This window comes from Trematomus bernacchii, unplaced genomic scaffold (assembly GCF_902827165.1).
Source record: "Trematomus bernacchii unplaced genomic scaffold, fTreBer1.1, whole genome shotgun sequence".
NCBI lineage: Eukaryota > Metazoa > Chordata > Actinopteri > Perciformes > Nototheniidae > Trematomus > Trematomus bernacchii.
The window spans coordinates 1,517,649-1,538,924 of NW_022987564.1; the positions used below are offsets into that span (position 1 = coordinate 1,517,649).

At 39.3% G+C, this 21,276-nt stretch overlaps 2 protein-coding genes across 2 annotated transcripts; one reads left to right on the plus strand and one right to left on the minus strand.

The window, feature by feature from the left end:
• Positions 1–782: 782 nt before the first annotated feature.
• Positions 783–3,538, minus strand: lin28a (lin-28 homolog A (C. elegans)). Its single transcript, XM_034124481.1, has 4 exons — positions 3,529–3,538; positions 2,406–2,554; positions 1,618–1,790; positions 783–966 (listed from the first exon to the last, which is right to left on the minus strand). Exons 1-4 carry the CDS (start codon positions 3,536–3,538, stop codon positions 783–785), a joined length of 516 nt encoding a protein of 171 aa, XP_033980372.1.
• Positions 3,539–6,379: 2,841 nt separating this feature from the next.
• si:ch211-30b16.2 (glycoprotein endo-alpha-1,2-mannosidase-like protein) lies at positions 6,380–19,094 on the plus strand. Its single transcript, XM_034125311.1, has 5 exons — positions 6,380–7,249; positions 8,029–8,368; positions 9,305–9,414; positions 14,674–14,750; positions 17,279–19,094. Exons 1-5 carry the CDS (start codon positions 7,076–7,078, stop codon positions 17,913–17,915), a joined length of 1,338 nt encoding a protein of 445 aa, XP_033981202.1. The 5' UTR covers positions 6,380–7,075; the 3' UTR covers positions 17,916–19,094.
• The last annotated feature ends 2,182 nt before the right edge of the window (positions 19,095–21,276 follow it).

Here is a 21,276-nt window from a genome sequence, read left to right on the forward strand (position 1 = left end):
CACATATTGGATGTTGTCTTCATCTTCGTCAAGTTGATTACAAATACAAAGTTACTCTTGTTTCAATCAACAATTTACCAAAGCATTGGGGACATTCATTTGAGAATGATATAGAAATATTTTAAGAAAGAGTTGTAATCATTTCAATCAATTACATTTTTATTTCTATCTTCTCCTTATATTTTGGGAGAAAATAACTTGGAATATTACGAGGTTAAGAAGACATAGTAGATAAGATCTTGTCAATAAAATAAATCAAATAATTGGCTTTATTATATTATAATATTATCTGAATTTTTATTTCGCAAATAGAAAAAACATCTCAGTAAATTTGTGTCATTTAATTTAATTTTAAGGAAACATGGAAAAGAACAAATCTTGTCCCGGGGGAATTCATTTGTTATTTTCATAAATATATAACTTAATATTATGACAATAAAGTCAAAATAGATAGAAACTTTTACAAGATTTAAACTATTTTATTATCTTGTCAACTTGACAGGCCTTTTGGGGATATTTCCTATCTTGCACATACGTTATAATATTTATTATATCATAAAATTACCTGTTTTTGAATTTGGGGAATAAAAGAAAGTTGATTTCTGTTGCTACTTTTTGGATGAATTCACACTAAATCTGATTGTTTTTATCCCAGAGCTAATACACATTATCCAGACATTAAAACAACCTTAAACTTCACATTTTATACCTCAATAAATAAACCCTGAGTTTCTCAATCTTTAAACATTGTTCCAGTTAAAAACCTCACAGTTTCTCTGAGTTTAAAGAGGGTGGTGCTCCTCTTCCTCGCCCCTGTGTGAGGAAGCTGCAGACTGATGCTGCTGCGCTCTGATTGGACAGCTGGACACCATGTGGTTCAGGCTCTGACAGATGTGGCACTTTTTGGGCTGAGGAGGCAGCTGACACTGTTTGGCGTGATGGCCGGGGGCTTCACAGTTATAGCATCTGAAATAAAACAGGACACAGGAAATGAAATGGGTTTTTTTTTGCCACAAATTCAGTTGTTTTTTCTAAAATACCTTTTTGTTTTTGTGAAAACCGGTGATGAAAAAAATATTTTGCCATGATCATTTTCAGGAAAAAATACATTATAAATGTGTAATATATATATATATAGTTCTGACTATTTTCAGATGCATAATTTTTTTCTCAGAATTCTGACTTTAATTTCAGGACCCTCCAAAAAAAACATTTATACAATATTACTTTTGACAGGTATTACATTTGATATCAATCTGTAAAGAAATCTAAAAGCTCAAATAAGTCAATGCAGTGCACTGACTGACTCCCACCATAAGACGGCAGCTTTAGTTCCAGCTTCCTGTCTCTCTTTAACAAATCTGTCACCATGCAGCCTCTGATGCACTTTGAATGTTCAGGGGTAAGATTGATCTCCTCAGTCCCTCAGGGGGAAATATAAAGTACGCTTTGACAACCAAACCTAAAACTGGCTTAGTTTTACACCAATACAAAGTAAAGGGTGCAACATTGCATCATTAATGGGCTGTAGAGGAGATGGTAAGTGGCCAAAGTTTGCAAAATCTTGAACATTACTAGTGCTAAATGTGAAGGTTGTACGTCCTCATTCTGTCTCACCTCTCCCCTCTGGATCCCCGGCTCCTCTTCGGCCTCCTCTCGCTGCCCAGACACGGGGCTCCGTTTGGGCCGGTGACCCGCAACGACTCCAGACCTCTGGAGGATTTATTGAAGGTGAACTCAACAGCTTCTCCTTCTCTGAGGCTGCGGAAACCCTCCATGTGAAGTTTGCTCTGTTAACGAGAGGGTCAGGATTACATTTTATGTGCGTTTTGGCAAACTCATATCCCATTTTCAGTAGACGTATTGATTCACACTTAAAGTATTAGCCTACAGAACAGTTAAGCTTACAGAGAAGAGATAGAATCTGATCCAGACAAAATGTGAGACAAAGAGAGGATTTTGGAGAACAAAAATTGAGAATTTTGGAAAAAGTTGAAATTTTGGAAAAAGTTGAAATTTTGGAAAAAGTTGAAATTTTGGAAAAAGTTGACATTTTGGAAAAAGTTGACATTTTGGAAAGATCTGTATTTTTAAAAGACATTTTGGAAGAAAAAGTGAGAATTAAGAAAAAAAGTGAGAATTTGGAAATTAAAGTTAGAATTTGATTAAATCTGAAATCTATACAAATCGAAAAAAAGGGAGAATTTGGAAAAAAAAGTTAGAATTTGGAAAAATTATTATTAGTATTTTGATCATCTCTGAAATCTGAAAAAAGCTATAGTTTTGAAAAATAAATTCAGAATTTGAGAAAAAAGTCGGAATTTTGGAAAGAAGGTGATAAGGGCCAAATGTAAAAAGCCAGTGCATAAGAACTTCTACTGCAGCACAGGATCTGAATGCTGCACCTGATGCACGAACACGTCCTGCTGCGGGACCCCGTCCCGGCTGCTCATGGTCAGGAAGCCGAACCCCAACCTCACATTGAACCACTTGCAGACGCCGCTACCCAAATCCACCTCCTGTTTCTCCTCTTCATTGCCACATCCACTTCCTGCTGCACGAGAAACAGGGAGAGGGGAGATTAGTCCAATTATTTAGAGTTTAATAAGTCAACGTGTTTTATGAGGAATTCACTTTAAAAAATGCAAGAGACGAATGAAAATCAAGTCAGAGTTTAGCTTATTAAACACTTTAATTTAGATATTACATGTTGTAAAAAAACATTTGACTTTTAAATTCATCAAGTTTTAATGTCATACTCTATTACCAACAGGCCTTCCAAATAAAATGTTTCTTACTTCTTCCCCGACAATATTAATGTGCATTAAAATCCACATTTTAAAGACAGCGAATCTTGCAATCCCCTTTTTCTGTTTCCTCAAATTATCTCAGATGAGAGATTTTTTGACAAAGTGTGTTATCTGATATCTGTCATATCTTATTTATTGCAATCAACACCATTTCAATGACCACGATTTTCAACAACATATTAAATGTGTGTGTGTGTGTGTGTGTGTGTGTGTGTGTGTGTGTGTGTGTGTGTGTGTGTGTGTGTGTGTGTGTGTGTGTGTGTGTGTGTGTGTGTGTGTGTGTGTGTGTGTGTGTGTGTGTAATCCTGCAGGAGATATAATACCTTCTGCCTGCTTCCTGCTCTCTTCTTGCACAATATGCAGAAGCCCTCTTGACCCTCCCACCTCTGGTAACCCCCACCACACGCACACACACACACACACACACACACACACACACACACACACACACACACACACACACACACACACACACACACACACACACACACACACAAAATGTACAGATTGACCAATCAGAGTTTTATAAGATGCAGCTTTCCACATGAATTAAAGTGTTATTTAAGGGCTAAAAGTTGTGCTAGTAAAATGCAGGAATAATTAAATGTAAAATAGTGTACATTGGAATACAACACTGATTATTTCAAAAAAATATATGTATTTATATGAATATGTGAACTTATCTGATATCTAAAGTGAAATAAAGAGTGAGACATACCTTTGGTCATCTTAGAGGAAACTCCTGTTCTGCAGTGTCTGCTTGAGCAGTACATAACTGGAGCTGTATTTATAAAGTCCATGATGATTAAATAAATAAACAAGTGACATTTATACAGCAGATGGTTTCTTCTTCCTCTTCTTCTTCAGGGTGAGTCACATGATTCAGGTGAAGTTGATCCTCCTGTTCAGGTGATTCACCTCCACCTGTTACAGTTCATAAAGAGAAGTACGGTGGCCTGTAGGAGTCATTTACCCACACTCATTTATATATGATGAGCTGCTTTCAAACTACTGAGTCATGGAAATTCCTGTAATGACACACACAAATGCACACTCAAGCTCACACTAAACACACACACACACACACACACACACACACACACACACACACACACAAATGCTCCCACTTAAAACAAACACACACACACACACACACTGTCTCTCACAACACACACACACAGACACACATTCACAAGCATGTGCACTTCATAATTGTGCAGTAATAACTAAATAAGTAAAGCCACACACTCACACACTTAGCAAGTTAAGCGAGAGAGTGTGTGTGTGTGTGTGTGTGTGTGTGTGTGTGTGTGTGTGTGTGTGTGTGTTTAATAGCTCTCTGAAAGTCACTGTGGAAATGGAAAAGCCTACCGGCTCCTGCGGAACATGGAAGGCCAGGCGTCACCCAGAGGGGCTTCTGGAACAAAGCCTCGACACGCGCTTGTTTGTACACAGTACACACACAGTACACACACACACACACACACACACACACACAAACACACACATACACACAAACAGGCTGTTATGTCACTGTGATTGAATAAGCATAGTAGATGAGAATGGTATAAAACTCACATTTCACATATCACTCTGAATGTCCCCCTGCAATATTTATGTTGTGAATGTAATGCTGTTAAAATGCACTTGAATGAACATGTGTGTGTGTGTTGGGTTGAGTGTGTGTGTTTGTGTGTGTGTGCGTGAGGGATGTCAGATCACCTTTCAGCTTTCCTCCAGAGGGACATCAATCAATAAATCTGATCAATAGTAAATCAAAAAGATGCCATGTTGTGACAGATCTCCCACACACACACACACACACACACACACACACACACACACACACACACACACACACACACACACACACACACTATGTGACAGTATGTGACACTGTGAGTGTTGCACGGCCAGATACGGCTCAAGAAGCTGACTCAAATAAGGAAATATATGATACAATATGATGTGATATGATATGAATGATAATGTGACACATCGACGTCTGCACTCACAGTGCCGCGGACTGTACTTAATGTTACTCTGATCCGGTTACTTATGTCGTGGCAGATATTTAAGTAAGCTTTCTTAACGCTAATGTTATAATAGTCAGATTGCTCTGAAGATGGGAGGGGATATTCTATTAATTTTCACGTTCACACAGTCAGTTGATTTTTGCCGGCCGTCTTTCCTGCAACGGCAGTTTTTCTGTATTTCCTCTATCCTGTAATATGAATTGATCACTTTAAACTCCGCACACGGAGCTCTGATTGGTCAGCAGGCAGTGCTTTCACTGAGTTGATCTCTTAGCCTGCAACCTAACCTCCTCCCGAGGAGGTTAGCCGCTCAGCATAAGTTACCATGGAGATCTAGCCTGCTAAAAAGAGAACCAGCGTCGTAGGACCGGAAAGCCCGAGATTTCCCTGAAGTCGGCCGGCTAAGCGAAAATCCGGCTTCGTAGTACAGGCCTCAGGTGGCAAAGGACATGAAAGACTGAAGATGTATTATCTGTTAAAGAACAATAACAACATTTGGGGGAATTGTTTAACATAGCTGCACATTTACCTATTGCTATTAAAAATATGTATGTCCTAAATAAATGTCATGCATATGATTCAGTATATTACAAAAATTAGTTAGTATTGCATGACGTAGTGTAAAACTTTCTTAAAATAATGACCATTAACCTCCAACCAACTACAAGCATGCAGATAATACATGCACTATGTTCCCTCTCCCACTAGATGTCACCTAAATACTTTACTCTCTGAAAACACCCCAATACTACACTTCCAAAACAACACTGCACATATTTGATTTGATTAGATTATTTCAAGTACTTTGCAACAGTATACTGCACGTAGTTCTTTAGTATTTCCAGATTTCATGTAAATAATCTTCTATATCTTAACGTATAATAGTTTCTATTTTATTTTTGGGTTGTTTTTCCTATTTTTTATGTTCTTTAACTGTGTGTATGTACGCACCACCAAGACACATTCCTCATATGTGTAAATCTACTTGGCAATAAACCTGTTTCTGAGTCTGAATAATGTCACACTGACTCGTGCACAAAAACCATGGTTACGATTGAATTTGGACATAAAAAAAACCCACATTCAATATACAGTACGTTTTTGTAGAATCGTGCAACACTGGGATTTGTTTCCTTGCTACATTTTACAGATGATTGATTTTTATTGAGGATCAATCATATATATTTAATTTAAGATTTACTAAGATTGTTTCAATACACACATAATGTATGGATATACACAAAAGTACGGAAGAGGATTGGTGCCACATGTGATAAAAAATGGAGATCTTCAATGGATTTCTAAAAATAATTATATTTATTTTCTATATTTAAGTCAGAATATCACATGTTTCCATAATCCTCATCATTCCCTAAAAACATTTACTATAAATATCTGTCACAACACACAGAAATGATTCTTCATAAATCTGAGCTAAGGCTCCACCTCCTGCCTCTCTTCTGGCACTAATCACCCCTCACACATGCATTTCCGGTTGGGGGTTAATCCCACCCCCTCCTCCTGCACAAACAAATGTTTCATTCTCTCCTGAAGCGTCAGTATCCATCAAAAAGAAAAGAAAAACCTTTCTGTGCTGCAGGGATGGATTTTGGAAGCAGATGTGACCCCTGGACCCATGAGGATGGGATGAGAAGAGGAGCATTGCACGGATAAACTAAACATATTAAAGCTCCTGTAGAGACATGAGGGAACAGCTGACAGGTGACATAGATGTTGGAGGAAAAGATGGAGGGGAATAAAACGCGAAGTGCGCAGCGCGGATGTGCAGAGCAGCGGATTTATTATTATTATTTCACTGCAGGATGGAGGTGAAATAACATGCATGTTTTACAGTCTCCATCGCACTGAATCAACGCGTTTTATTTCCTGCTGTAAAACGAAGAGAGGAGCGCTTGTTTTACTGTCTGCAGCAGCCTGATCCTGCAGGGTATCTCGGGGATGATGGAAGTGAAAGAATACTCATGTTTTACAGTCTCCATTACGCTCCAGCTGCACTGACTGATTTAATCTCACCAGTTGAAAAAAACACTTGTTTTCCTGTCTTCAGCACCAGGGACAGCGACCATGTGTGCAGAGGAGGGGGTTTACTGAAGCCTGATCTCCGGGTGGAGGGGAAATAACATGCATGTTTCACAGTCTCCATTGCACTGACTGAAAGACGACCAGAGGAGCGCTTGTTTTCGGTCTTCAGCACCGCGGACAGCCACCATGACGCGGCTCCGCAGGAAGGCTTTAGTTTCTCTCTTCCTCTTCACCCTCTTCATCTTCGGGGCCATGATGGGGCTCCGGACCCTGAAGCCCAGCGACGGCTTCTCAGACCTGGCCCCGGGGATGGGCTTCATCCGGGAGAGAGAGAGGGACCGGAGGCGGCTGGATGCAGAGGTGGGGAGTAACTAAGTACCTCAAGTACTTAAGTAAAATGTGTATTGTACTTGTACTTTACTTGAGTATTTTTAATGTTATGTTACTTGTCTACTCCACTACACGACCGAGATAAGTCACAGAGATACATGTTGTACTTTTACTCAATTACATGTATTTAATACCTTTAGTTACTTTACAGATCTGGATTAATGATGTGAAATATAATCAAGTGTTAAATCAGACTTTAGTTCCACCTGGAGTAAATTCACAAGCTACCCTGCAGTATACAAAGTCATTCAAACTAGCTGCACCTTTACCAGCTTTGAGAACACTTTCATGATCAATCATTAGAAAACATATCATATTATTCTGAAATGGACCAATCTGCACAAAGACTACTTCTACTGTTGCTACTTTAACTATATTTAGATGATAATACTTTTCTACTTTTACTAGAGTAACATTTGAATGCAGGACTTTTACTTGTAACAGAGTATTCCTACACTCTGTATACTTCTACTTTTCCTCTAGTACAAGATCTGAGTACTTCTACTTTTACTCAAGTACCAGATCTATACTTCTCCCGGCTCTGTATTTATGATGCATTGTTGGTGGAGCCTGGGACTGAAGAACTTAATCGCATAACACTGTAGCATTTCATATGACAATAAAACCTTTGAACTAAGTATGATTTTGAATGCAGGACTTTTAATTGTAATTAAGTATTTAGCCCATAATGTATTGGTACTTTTACTAAAGCATCTGAACTCTTCTCCCCCCTCCGTCTGGACCTGCAGGATGTGGCGGTGTCTCCGGGTCAGGTTCACGGCGGCAGCATCAGCAGCGACACTAAGGTGGTTTTCACTAAATCTGACCGGGACTACAGCATCTTTTACGACGTGCACATCTTCTACTACCTGTGGTACGGGGACCCGGCCACCGACAACAAGTACATCCACTGGGACCACGTGCTGGTGCCGCACTGGGACCCTAAGATCGCAGCCAGTCACGCCCAGGGCAGACACACGCCTCCGGAGGACATAGCCTCCAGTTTCTACCCGGAGCTCGGCCCCTACAGCTCCAGGGACCCCAAGGTGCTGGAGTCCCACATGGCGCAGATAGAGGAGGCTGCAGCAGGTAACTGATTTAAAAATACTGCTAAATGCATCTACTGAAGAAAGCAAAGGACTTTATTTGGATAATAGTTACAATTAAAAATACATGTTTATATTATTTTACACTTTTTATTTATTGACTTAGTTGTCCATACATGTACTTTCAAGATCTCCCTTTATTTTTGCAAACAGTATAAATAAAATAAGACAAGTAGACATGCCTTAAATCTGAAGGTCCTTTTGTTCACATGATAATAAAAACTGCCCAAAAAGTTAATTAATAATTTTATAATTTATACAAATAATAATCATATAATAGTTAAAATGTAATCTAATAATCTGCTTCAAATAACTCAACAAAATTGAGTGCAATATTGAGATGATGATTAAAAAATATATATTTTGTGCAGCCCTGGTGTAAATAAAGTGACCACAGCTTTATTGATTATTAACCAATCAGTGCTTTAACCTCCACCCTCAATGTATTAACTCACATTCTGGTTCTGTCCTGGTACCCCCCCCGGCGTGGCAGACGACCACGGGGATATCAATTATAAAACTGCCCAAATAATGAACAATGAATTAATAAAAAACAAACATTATAATTTATAAAAATAATAATAATGTAACAGTACACATTTCTACTGATAATCTAAATAACTCAACAAAATTGAGTGCAAGAGATGATGATTAAAAAAAAATATTTTGTGCAGCCCTGGTGTAAATAAAGTTACCACAGGTTTGTTAAGCAGTATTTACATTGTTACTCTACCTATGTTTCTATAAAGTGAAGATTTGTTTACCTACTTTTGATACATGCTCTGATATAATAACTGTATGCTGTTGAAAAAACCCAATAAAAGTGACCACAGCTTTTATTGATTATTAACCAATCATTGCTTTAACCTCCACCTTCATTAATTTAACTCCCACTCTCTGCCTCTCGGTGGTGTGTTAGGGGTGCTGGTTCTGTCCTGGTACCCCCCCGGCGTGGCAGACGACCACGGGGAGCCGAGCGAGGATCTGGTCCCCGCCGTGATGGACGCCGCCCACAGGCACAGCATCAAGGTAACTGGTGAGACAACCGGTATGTTTTCTACTTCCTGACGATTTACTCAATGTGACAGTTTAACGTGAAAGCTGAGTCATGATGTTCCTTTTAATCATGTGTGAGTAGTAAGTAATCTTGTGCATGTAAGATTAAGAACATGCAATACATTTGGGATTCTAATGTCCTAAGGCTTTATTGTTGTACGCACAATAGCTAAATGTAGTTTAGACTCAGGCTCCTCCAACAATAACACAAAACAATATACTTCAAATTAAAAGAGGCTTGATCCCTTAACGCTTTTTACTGATTTACTGAATTATTAATGACTTTACAGCGACAAACGTCTCAATATTGTTATTTGTATGATAGTGTTTGACAAGTTATTATCTTGTGCATATAGGTTTAAATGTCATTATTATTAGCTATTGAACAAAAGGATCTGTTGTTATTGTTTTTCGTTGGCAGTTGTTGTTATACCTCTACATGTCTTGCAGCTGCAATGCATTGTGGTCCACTGAGGCTCTTACAGTGAATAAAAGTGAGAGTACCAAGCGAGTGGGACCCGGTGGCATCTTCAATTTTAAATCTCTGACCTCAAAACCTGACATTTACAGTGATATGGAGGTAGCAGAGAGATGTTGCCTTTCTCTCTGAGTACATCGTTTTTTTTATTAAGTGCCTCAGTGTATTTATCTTCTTCAGTGCAGCGCTCCATCCAACAGTCAGATCCACTTCAGCACAGCAGGGTCTTAAAGCCAAAACATGCTGGAGATGCATGAGGCAGCAGAGACAAAACACACACACACACACACACACTGGAGCATCAGCGTTAAGACGACTGATGCCTCTGTGTGTGTGTGTGTGTGTGTGTGTGTGTGTGTGTGTGTGTGTGTGTGTGTGTGTGTGTGTGTGTGTGTGTGTGTGTGTGTGTGTGTGTGTGTGTGTGTGTGTGTGTGTGTGTGTGTGTGTGTGTGTGTGTGTGTGTGTGTGTGTGTGTCATCTACATCTACGCAGTTTACTAGTAAATGTTAGCATGGAACTATTTGTACACAGCATGTTTCATGGGGGACACAAATAGCGTTGCACCTGGTCAGGTAGAGCAGCTGGATATTCAGAAACAAAGCAGACTTCCTGTTGGAGGGTTTGGCAACTTCTTGTTGAGACAATAAGGCAGACTCATTCCTGGGTTTAGGACTCATTCCTGCATCACTCCATATCAGGTATTCTAGGAACACTTTCTGCCATTTTCAGACCTCTTGAAGTGTAGTAATTTTCTCTGTGTATTTTGGCGTTTTGCACTTTTGAATTCATCCGTTGAGTTTACATATAGTATCTGATTGAATGCAGTGTACAACAACGTAATGATGCAACATGAGTTCAGGTTGGTGTTTGTCATCATCTGAAGAGTAAATGCAAACAGCGGTGGCTCTCCTCAGGCTCAGTGTAAATATGATCTGAGCACACACACAAACACACTCTTCATCCGCAGATTGAGCGACGTTTTACCTTGGCGTAACACAGCCGCGTCACCATAGAAACTGTTTAGAAACTGACCTTGCTGTCTCTCTTTGAAAGATGGCGTGGGCGTCGGGTGTTTGTGTCTCCACAGCTCAGTCAAAGCTGGGCTGCAACCCTTATATCATGTGCCTTTATATGTAAAAATAAGCTATGTGTCAATAAATATAGCAGTTATAATGTTAGAGTATACGAGTACAGTAATCTCTCCTGGAGATGAATTCCCTGAGGATGAATGGATCTATAAACATATGATTTTATTATTCCTAAAAATATGCTGAATAGAGATCTGAGACATTTGGGTCAGTGGATTAGATCCTGCTTCACCTGAAAGTGTCAACAGATGAGACGATACATCCTCTCCTCTCCTCTCCTCTCCTCTCCTCTCCTCTCCTCTCCTCTCCTCTCCTCTCCTCTCCTCTCCTCTCCTCTCCTCTCCTTTCCTTTCCTCTCCTCTCCTTTCCTCTCCTCTCCTCTAGAAATCCTCAGGGTCCTGCAGGCTAAACTTGGCTTCTGTCCTCATGTCTTAACTCGAGACGAGAGAACACCTTTAATTAGGAACATTTTAAACAAAAAAGGAGAGAAATACACGTTTCAGATTCTCTTCGTGTTTGATTACCATCAAGGGTTATGATTAGCAGAGGTTCAAACTCCTCAATTCATATGTACTTCAAAAAGTAAACAATAATAGGCAAAAGCATCTGTAATTGTATTCCATAACAAATTAGATTTCAACACGACATTCTATATTAGAAACAATACATGTGTTCAGACACAAAATGCATTTAATGAAATGTTTCGAATCTAAGCATATCTGTAAATATGTATACATTTCTAGTACTGCAGGGTGTCCGCGGGGTCTTAAAAAGTATTAAAAGTTGATAAATCAATTTAGCAAAAATTAAGGCTATTAAAAATTATTAAAAAGTATTAAACGGCATTTCCCAAGGTATTACATTCTGTAGCTTGTTTTCAATAAGTATATAAATTGTCCAAAGAGGGTGTATTCTACAGTCTGCCTGAATGTAATCATTGCGTAGGTGTGTAGTGTGATTCTGTGTAGTTTATTTATGGCATCCCGTTGGATTTGACGTCATCTGAACAGGACATCGCACGCTCACTGCTTGATAGCGCGCGAAGCTCCGTTTACGCCGGTTGTTAAACAACATCGTTATGGGGAAATGCAAGTTTGCGTCCAAATGGTTGGAAGATAACGAGGAAGGACAATCAATACTGAATATAGTAAATGTGAGGTATAGTGTGTCGCCAATGTAACCGTTTAAAACTCCAAGTGGCAATGAGGTCTTAAAATGTATGGAAAGGGTCTTAAAAAAGGTCTTAAAAGGTATTACATTTTACTTCAGGATTCCTGCATATACCCTGTACTAATATATATTTACTGGGTATTTTTAAATTAGGTGCAATGCCTGATAACCTGCTGCTGCAAAATGCCAATGATTAATAAAGTGAATCTATCTATGGATCAAATCTTAAGAAGGGAAAGGCAAAATAACTGCAATGTACTGCTATAAGGATACTCAAAACCCCTTTTTGATCATCCTTTTTGGACCACACCAATACATAACTGAACAATTAACACAGTGACACATATTTAAAGACATAACATGTATCTGTCACAGCTTGTGTTTAAGCACTTATGTGTTTTTAAGGATTTAAAGTCATTAGTTTTTGGCTTTTCAGTGTTTTTACTGTGCTGACAGACATTAGATATTATAGCTGGCACACAGCCCTTATCCTTCAATGATACTCCAAAGAAGCAGCAGCTCCTAATAAAAGGTCAAATGAGTCAATCCTGCAGCATTCACACTCCACTGAGCAGCAGGAGAAATCTGTTTCGCTCAACCATAGAAGGTTGTTTTCTTTTTCCTGCAGGTATACAATCTTTAAAAATAGAAATCCAGAGCAGAGGCATGTCAGACGTTTCCTTTGTCAATCATCCAGAGGCACACACACATCCACAAACTATTTTTATCAGCACAAAAGAATGTAAAAAGCATCGGCACATTGGTATCTTTTCCATTTATTCCACAAGGACATGATTGACAGCATTTGAACCGCTGTTTGTAGTCGAAGAGATGTCAATCATGTGGTTGAAATGTTGTAAATAAAACCCACGCAGAGTAAACAGAAGATTCAGGAACGAGATAGCAATGTGCTGTTTCATTTATACAAGAAAAGCAAGGCCACTAAACTGAACAAGCAGGATGTTTTATGCATAATTCAAGGTGACCATCTGGGGCATGTTCTAAAATAGGGACACTTGAAAAAGGCTACTTCATGTTAAACTTATTTTTACAGACCTTATTTTCAGAGATTGTCACCATATGGGTATATGTTCAACCTCCAGGCCACTATTATATTTATATTTTTGAATTGTATATGCTACCTTTTCTTGTGAACTCAATATGTTAAAGACATCTGGAGGGAATTGTTTTTAAAATGGCACAAACCCTTTACTTGGACTAAAAAAATATCAAAGGTTACGAGGATCTTAAACACGTTTTTGGCCTTTGCGCAATAATGTATATGCTAATTTTGACCGTTTTTTACTTGTGGTTTCACTACAGCCCTAATTGTGCAATTGTAGGCTACTCTTAACATTAAGGTCACACTGTCCGTAGCGTGCACTCTGCAAACTTTAGTCAAAAAAGTCCCTTAATATAACTGTATTTGTTAGAGGCAGAAGGCAGCGAACTACTAAGATAACACAAAGAAACTGTAGGCTACAACAGCTGATTATTTTATATTTCTATAGAATAGAAGGATTGTTTTTGTTTCTGTCTGGAAAACAGGGCCTAAATTGCTTTATCAGCTAACATTACAACACCAAATCCATACAGCAAAGCTCAGTGAGCTAGCTTGCTAACCTTATCTTGCTTGCTAATATGTTAGAAGGCTAGCTTGCAAATTACTTAACCAGCCAATGTGACGGCTAACTGATAATGACCAACAGTGTTTATTTAAGCCAACATAAATAATGTACAAGGAAAAGTGTCAAATAACAAATCTACTAGCCAAGTGCAATGCAAGGCAGTGGCTGCTAACTAGCTAACCACAAGCTAAGTTTGCAGTTAGCTAGTTAGCCGCCCATGCCTAGCTAGTTAGCAACCACCTGCGCTAAACTAAGGTTCGCCAGTTAGTTGTAACTAATGGTTCAGCCAATGTTTGCTAAATGTGAGCTGATAAGCAAAGTGCAAACAGTAAGCTAAGTAAAGTTAGCCAAAAGTCAAAATATAATATAGTAACATAACAGATTATAACATATGTCCCGTCATTGCAGAAATGCTATATATACATTCATGTTATTAAGTGTAAAGCTGTAGCTGCATTTAAAAAACATTGCGTAGAAAGCTCCTCGTTAAAACTTTGCGGTTAAACTTTTTAATTGTTTCCCGCTGACTGGCATTATATTAGCTTTGATTGGTCATTAAAATGAATCTGGTGTTGAGTAGTTTGATATTTGAGTGTGCACACAGAAGCATTCAAACACAGTGGAACAAGCACCTCCAGAACATAATGACACTCCAATCAACACTGTGAATCACAGGCAGCCCGGCCAGATAATTAGCGAGGTCGGACTAATTGAAGGTTGCATTTATACTGGCTGTCCATCAAAATAAATGATATGCTGAAATAATAAGAGCTCTGTTGTAAATTCATTGCATAACCCCTTGTTTTTTAGGGTTTTGTGCATTTATGTTGTGCTTTTCATGATCTTTTTCTCAATGTGTTTTGCACAGGTGGCCTTTCACATACAGCCGTACAAAGGACGGACGGACCAGAGCATGCATGACAACATCAAATACATTATTGACAAGTACGTTGTTTGGCTTTGTTTTCACTTTCCTTTGTCCCAGACGTGTCTCCTTTCCCCGAGCTGAAGCTAACGGGAGCTCTGCTTTCAATATCTGACGTTTGAAGTCTAGAGGTGTGGTGAATCATGAAGTTTGAGAAGGGAATAGAGGAACTTGTTGTTAAATATTGATGTCTCCCCTGTGATCCTGCTGTCATAGATCAGGAGGTAGCTTTTGCTTTGACTTTGACCAGTCTTAATGCCAGAAAATCCCAATCCTCTTCCCTAACTCAAGCAAAATGTAAAGTGTGTCTTTATCAGACATGTGAAAAGGCTGTATGGGTCAGAGTTTCCGTTAGCCGGTAATTACCGGACTTTGACCTAGGGCTGTGCGATTATGGCAAAAATCATAATCACGATTATTTGGGTCAATAATTGATATCACGATTATTAAATACGATTATTCATTGACTTTGAAAAAATCAATTTATTGAACTTTAAAACAAATACAAATAATAATTTGAACAGTATCTTTTTAGCTGTTGATTACCCTGAACGTATAACTCAACTGAAAAACCAATACAAAAATAAATAAAATAAATGATACATTTAAATAAATAATATCAAAATAATAAATACCAATCAACAAGATCAACAAATATTTTGGAGCGCACTTCCACAAGCTACTAAACATATATAAATATGATAAATACAAATAAATGAGACCAAAATAAATTAGATCAAATATGTTGCAGTGCACTGTCACAACCTAGCAAAGCTAAATAATTGTTTTTTTCGATTATGTTGTTTTCGTAATTGTGGCAGGCCAAAATCGTAATTGCGATTCAAATACGATTAATTGCACAGCCCTACTTTGACAGGTAAAATATGCTGAAGACCGGCAAATCTAAATCTCTCCGGTCAAAATGTCCGGTCAAAATCATTTCCCCTTAGCGCAATAGTATGTGACAGACAAGAAGAGTCAATTCTAATGTCTAACACTTAATGTGGAGAAAGAGATGTCCTGTATGGGTTGATTGTGCGTTGATCTGTTGGTAATGCCTCGGGGTTCCGGTGGGCATGTAAACAAATGCATAATGCTGCTGCGCTATACTTTGTGGCCTCACCCGGTTGCATAGCGACGCTTATTGTTTAGGTGTCTTTTAATAAGCAGGTAGTCATATCATTAGCTAGAACTAGCTAGATCTGATCGATATGGACATAAACGCGAGTGAAGTCGAATCTGACGGGAGAGAGAGATCAGCTGCTGCTGACGAGTCGACACGCAGCTCTGCATGATCACCTGCAGCGGTGAACGGAGCAACACACAAACTTCAGGTTAAAAAATCACACTTCGCTATTTTAATTACCTCTCAAACTACCTAAACTAGTTATAGATATGTTTATTTTTACTGTCGGGTCACTCATTACTGGATCCGCGAGCTGCATACTGACGGGCTGTCAGGAGAAGGAGAGAGCGCTCCGTTCATTATTCCCATGTTATTATAAGTTATTTTACACTTTTGAATAATGTAGTTAATCTACTATAATTAGTTTGTTTAATATCCAATCATATCAATTTGTTTTAAAGCTCAATAAATAACAAAGAAGACCTTTGACCGGCACTTTTCTCATTTTGTCCGGAAGATTTCAACTTTAACGGACATGTTGACCGGCAAAAATAAATTCTAACGGAAACTCTGGTATGGTTATCAGATAGAGTTTCACCTCATAGAATATTCACTAGCAGTCTGATAAAAGCCCATGATCTCCCACTGTGACTAGGAACAACAATATAGACTCTCACTAGCACCACGTTTACAATGTTCATATAAATACTGGAGTAAATTCAAAGCAAAGGCTAGAGAGCGTCCCATTTTTGCTCTTTATATTCCTGCCAATATTTTCAGAAACCCACTGTGCTGGCCATCTGTATAAAATGAAAGAAAAAGTGGAGGGCCAGAAAAAGAGATGATGGTTTTCAGTAAAGCATAAATATTTTCTCAGTGTCTGAAAGCCTGTAAAACCTTTTGTTATAAAATGTGCTACATGTGGCCTTTAAGCATAATTTTATTTGAATATACTAGTATAAAAGAAATCAAACAAGACTACACATAAGAAGATTGGTCGCTCAGGCATCTGACCGACTGATACCGATGCAATTTAACTTTATGTCCATCATCCTACATCGTACATGCAAGTGACTCGCATTGTTGTCATTTAAAAAGAGAACATGTCCGGAGGCTGCAGTCTTTTTACTGCAGTGACTATATGATAAGCCGGAGAGCCTCAGCCCTTAAAGCTTCACAAATCAATACTTTTTACATTTTAAAGAACTTGAAGGAATTGGTAACTTTATGACTTTGGCTACTCCCAGTTGTAGAAAAAAAAACACCATTTACCAGCACACGAAAGAAGAATGCAAGCCACTAAATATTAATTTCACTTAATTTTTGCCTGCAATTGAAAAAGACATTAAAGCGACTATTTTCAAAATGTTTTTCCATGGATATTGCAACAGCTTGAAATTCCGCCTCTCTTGTTTTCCTCAGGTATGGAAAGCATGGCGCCTTCTACAGATTCAGGTCCAGCACGGGGCGAGTCCTGCCTCTGTTTTACGTCTACGACTCCTACCTGATGCCAGCCGAGTCCTGGGCCGATCTCCTCAGCCCTAAAGGTTCCCACAGTATCCGAGGCACGCCTTACGACGGCGTCTTCCTCGCCCTTATCGTGGAGGAGCGCCACAAACACGACATCCTAGCTAGCGGCTTTGACGGCATCTACACCTACTTCGCCTCCAACGGATTCTCCTTTGGCTCGTCCCACCAGAACTGGAAAGCCATCAAGAACTTCTGCGATGGCAACAATCTGCTCTTTATTCCCAGCGTTGGTCCGGGGTACGTGGACACGGCTGTTCGCCCGTGGAACAACCACAACACGAGGAACCGCGTTAACGGACGATACTACGACACGTCCTTGCAGGCGGCTTTGTCTGTAAGGCCGGAAATCGTCACCATTACGTCCTTTAACCAATGGCATGAAGGCACGCAGATAGAGAAGGCTGTACCCAAGAAAACAGTGACGCGTTTGTACCTGGATTACCAACCCAATCAGCCGGACCACTACTTAGTGCTCACTCGCCAATGGGCAGAGAACTACAACAAGGAGAAGGACACATGGCTGATGTGAACTTAATTTCCCTAGTGAATCAGACCAAAACAAAAAGTCAGCTCCTACTCCTTTATGTCCATTTCAATACCAGTTTTTCTGCTTCGACAGCATCTACACCTACTTTGAATCGAATGGCTTCTCTTTGGCTTGTACTACCAGAACTGGAAAGCCATTAAGAACTTCTGCAATGCCAACAATCTGCTCTTTTGGTCCAGCGTTGGCTGTTCGCCTGTAGCACAACCATGGAACGAGAAAGCATGTTAACGGACGATATTAGGACACATCTTTTCAGGCCAGAAATCTTGACCATTAAGTCCTTTTACCAATGTCAGGAATGGACGCAGATAGAGAAGGCTGGACACAAGAAAACGGTGAGGTGTTGTACCTGGACTGCCAACCCAATTAGCCAGACTACATAGTGCTTACAGGCCAGTGGGTCGAGAACTTTAACAAGGAGAAGGACATGTGGCTGATGTGAAGATGGCTTTAGATAAGACAAGAAAAGACATCTCCAAACCTTTATATCCATCCCCCTAACTGTTTTATGTCCGACTCTGAGCACTACTTTGACGGCATCTTCACCTACTTTGCCTCCAACGGCTTTCCTTTGGTTCGTTCAACTATGACTAGAAAGAAAGAACTTCTGCGAAGCCAACAATCTGCTCTTTTTTTCCCAGCGTTGGTCCGAGTTACTTGGGAAGGGCTGTTCAACCGTGGAAACGTCTTTGCAAGCGTCACCATTAAGTCCTTGAACCGATGGAAGAAAGGGACGCAGATAGAAATGGCTCTTCCCAAGTTTGTAACTGGACTACAAACCCAATCAGACGGACTATCACTTAGTGTTTACTCTTCAATGGGCGGGGAACTTCAACAAGGAAAAGGACACATGGTTGAACTTTATTAGCTGGTAGATCAGACCAGAAAATACATGAAATCAGCTCCTAGCACTTCTGATAAGATTTTCTCTAAATGTTCACTCTACCTTTACTGTTTTTAATCCGTTTTTTTGTACAGCTTATAAATGTCACCTGGTATGTTGAAGCTATGAAGGACAAATAATCATTGTTTCCTGATAATTCAGTATCTGTGTGCGGCTTATATGCAGTAACTCTGCCCTGTAGAGACGTTTTTCTTATTTTCTTATGATGAGAGACTGTTCTTTCCTGTATTTCTCTGAAGTGAAAATTAAAATGTGTGTCTGGTTACTGTCGGTGAGTCATTGAACAAGAACATCCGAGAAAGATTATAAATAGTCAAAGAAGTCTGGGTTGCAGGAATATGGTTTTCAGAGTCTAGGGTTTAAGTTGTATTTGTTTGCAGATGGTTGAATAATTAGCATGTGCAGAAAACCAAAGACAAGACAGAAGCTTGTGCTGCAGCTGCTCGAAATTATTGGTTTTGTTGAAGTGCCTGGGTTAGAGTCCTTTGTCACATTTTTTGAGATTGGTTAATTTTACCACGCTGTGAAATGAAAAGCTGTTAAGGGTGCAAAAAAAGAATAACACAGACTCTCAAGTACTTGTTTGTGCAGTAGTTGGCCAAAGAGAAGCAGAAGCATTGGAAAAATGTAATCTATTACAACTCTGGGCTTATTTTTTTTCTCTGTTTTTGGTATTAATTGCTATTAATTATGGTTTTTAGCTATTTTTTGGTGATAAAACCTTAATTGAGTACAACAAACATTTCCATAATTATTCTTTTTCCCAACCAATTTAAAACGTGGGTGCATTATCCTTTTTTAATTTTCTTTATTAATTAATATTTTTTTAGGGACATTAGAAAACATTGTTGTACATGTGTTACTTCATCTGTAATCCCTGGCCAGACATGTCAGAGACACATTAGAATGAGTTATGATATTTAAAAAGTGTAGAAGACGTTACAGAGAACATGGACAATCATCATCCTAAAATAAAATGATATTGTTCAATTACAATTATTTCTGGGACAATATCCTGTCAAATAAATGAAGTTATTGCAAAAGGCCCAGCGGACAGAGGAAATTAAATTAGAGCAAGGCTCAGCGTGCAGTCTTTTTTAAGCTTGAATGAGTTTATATCATTATAATCCAACAAACAAAAAAACACAAGGCACCTAAATGTCTATTCAGACTGCTTTGTCATTGCTTGGTTCTGTAAATTAGGCTGAAAAAACCCTGTGTTTTTGGGTTGATGCTACGGTGGCCGACCGGTGCAAACGAGCTACAACGTATCAAAACTCTTCCATTAGGAGAAACGCCCTGCAGCTTCAGACACGATGCAAATATATAAACACAAATGAACCAAATCACATGCAGATGAAGAAACATCTTCCGCAAATTGACAACACATGCAGCATTTAGAAAACATTTATCAACTTGAGGAAACCCGAGCAGCGCAAACCAAACCGAGCTGCGTAAACCAAACGCTGCAAATAAAAAAACTCTGCAAGAAGCTCGAAACACAACGGAAACCAGGGGACACTAAAAGGTTTCGCACACAGCTGGGACCGGAGCGCTCAGTGACGTTCAGGATTATAAAGATGGACATCTGTCTCTGTTGAAACTGCAGCGCGATTATACTTATGGAAATGTTTTGGCCGTTGTAATGCGTTTGCACCTTTCAGCCACCGCTGGTTCCAGCTGTTGATTCCAATTATGTTCCCAATCATGCATTAGCCTAAATGAAAAGACTGGCTTGTACAGAATTCATGTTTATTTTTTTCATTCAAAGCTTCTATTGAGGCTATTTGAATGTTTTTCATTACATTTCATGACTTAATCACCCTAAAGAGTATGGGGTTCAAGTACATTTTTGTTTTATAAATTGTATTTATGCTTTTGATGGATTGCTGTTATTACACCCGTTTGTGTGCAGCAATCAAGAGAGCAAACTGTCATTTGACCGCGGTAAAAATGGTTATTTTTGAAAATGAAACGCTATGAATGCTGCTGCAAACTATGCGGTACAGCAATAAAAAAGGACTAAGTTCTATATTTTATGGAAAGTAATTCAATGAACCTAACGAAAAGAGAAGGAAGGGTTCAACAGTGTAAACCCCCGGAGCGTGCTCCATGGTACATCCCGCTGACATTTAGACATTTAGTCATTTAGAGCACTCCTAGTCAGACTGTATCTCAGTCATTATATTCCCAAGCCTCTGCAGCAGCCCTCAGTGGGCAGACCTGACTTTAGGTGTACGACAATGGTTGTTGGCGTGCTGCTGTGTAATTCAGCAGTGGAGCCTGAGTAAGTGGAGCACATCGTGTGGAAGAGGAGTCAGTGGAGCAGCTGATCCCTCAGGACTCTCTGGTGCCACGCTGTAATGCTCCTGCTGGCATAGAGCCCACTAAGTCACATGTCAGAACCAGGCTGCTGTCAGCGCAGCCACTAACGAAATA

Excerpts from the sequence above, each read along its gene's own strand:
- lin28a (XM_034124481.1), bottom strand. Across the intron at positions 1,791-2,405 it reads AGGACGTGTTCGTGCATCAG|AGCAAACTTCACATGGAGGG; the intron begins GTGCAGCATTCA and ends TCTCGTTAACAG. Across the intron at positions 967-1,617 it reads CGGGGATCCAGAGGGGAGAG|ATGCTATAACTGTGAAGCCC; the intron begins GTGAGACAGAAT and ends GTTTTATTTCAG.
- si:ch211-30b16.2 (XM_034125311.1), top strand. The coding sequence starts at position 7,076 with ATGACGCGGCTCCGCAGGAAGGCTTTAGTTTCTCTCTTCCTCTTCACC. Across the intron at positions 7,250-8,028 it reads GGAGGCGGCTGGATGCAGAG|GATGTGGCGGTGTCTCCGGG; the intron begins GTGGGGAGTAAC and ends CTGGACCTGCAG. Across the intron at positions 9,415-14,673 it reads CCCACAGGCACAGCATCAAG|GTGGCCTTTCACATACAGCC; the intron begins GTAACTGGTGAG and ends TGTTTTGCACAG.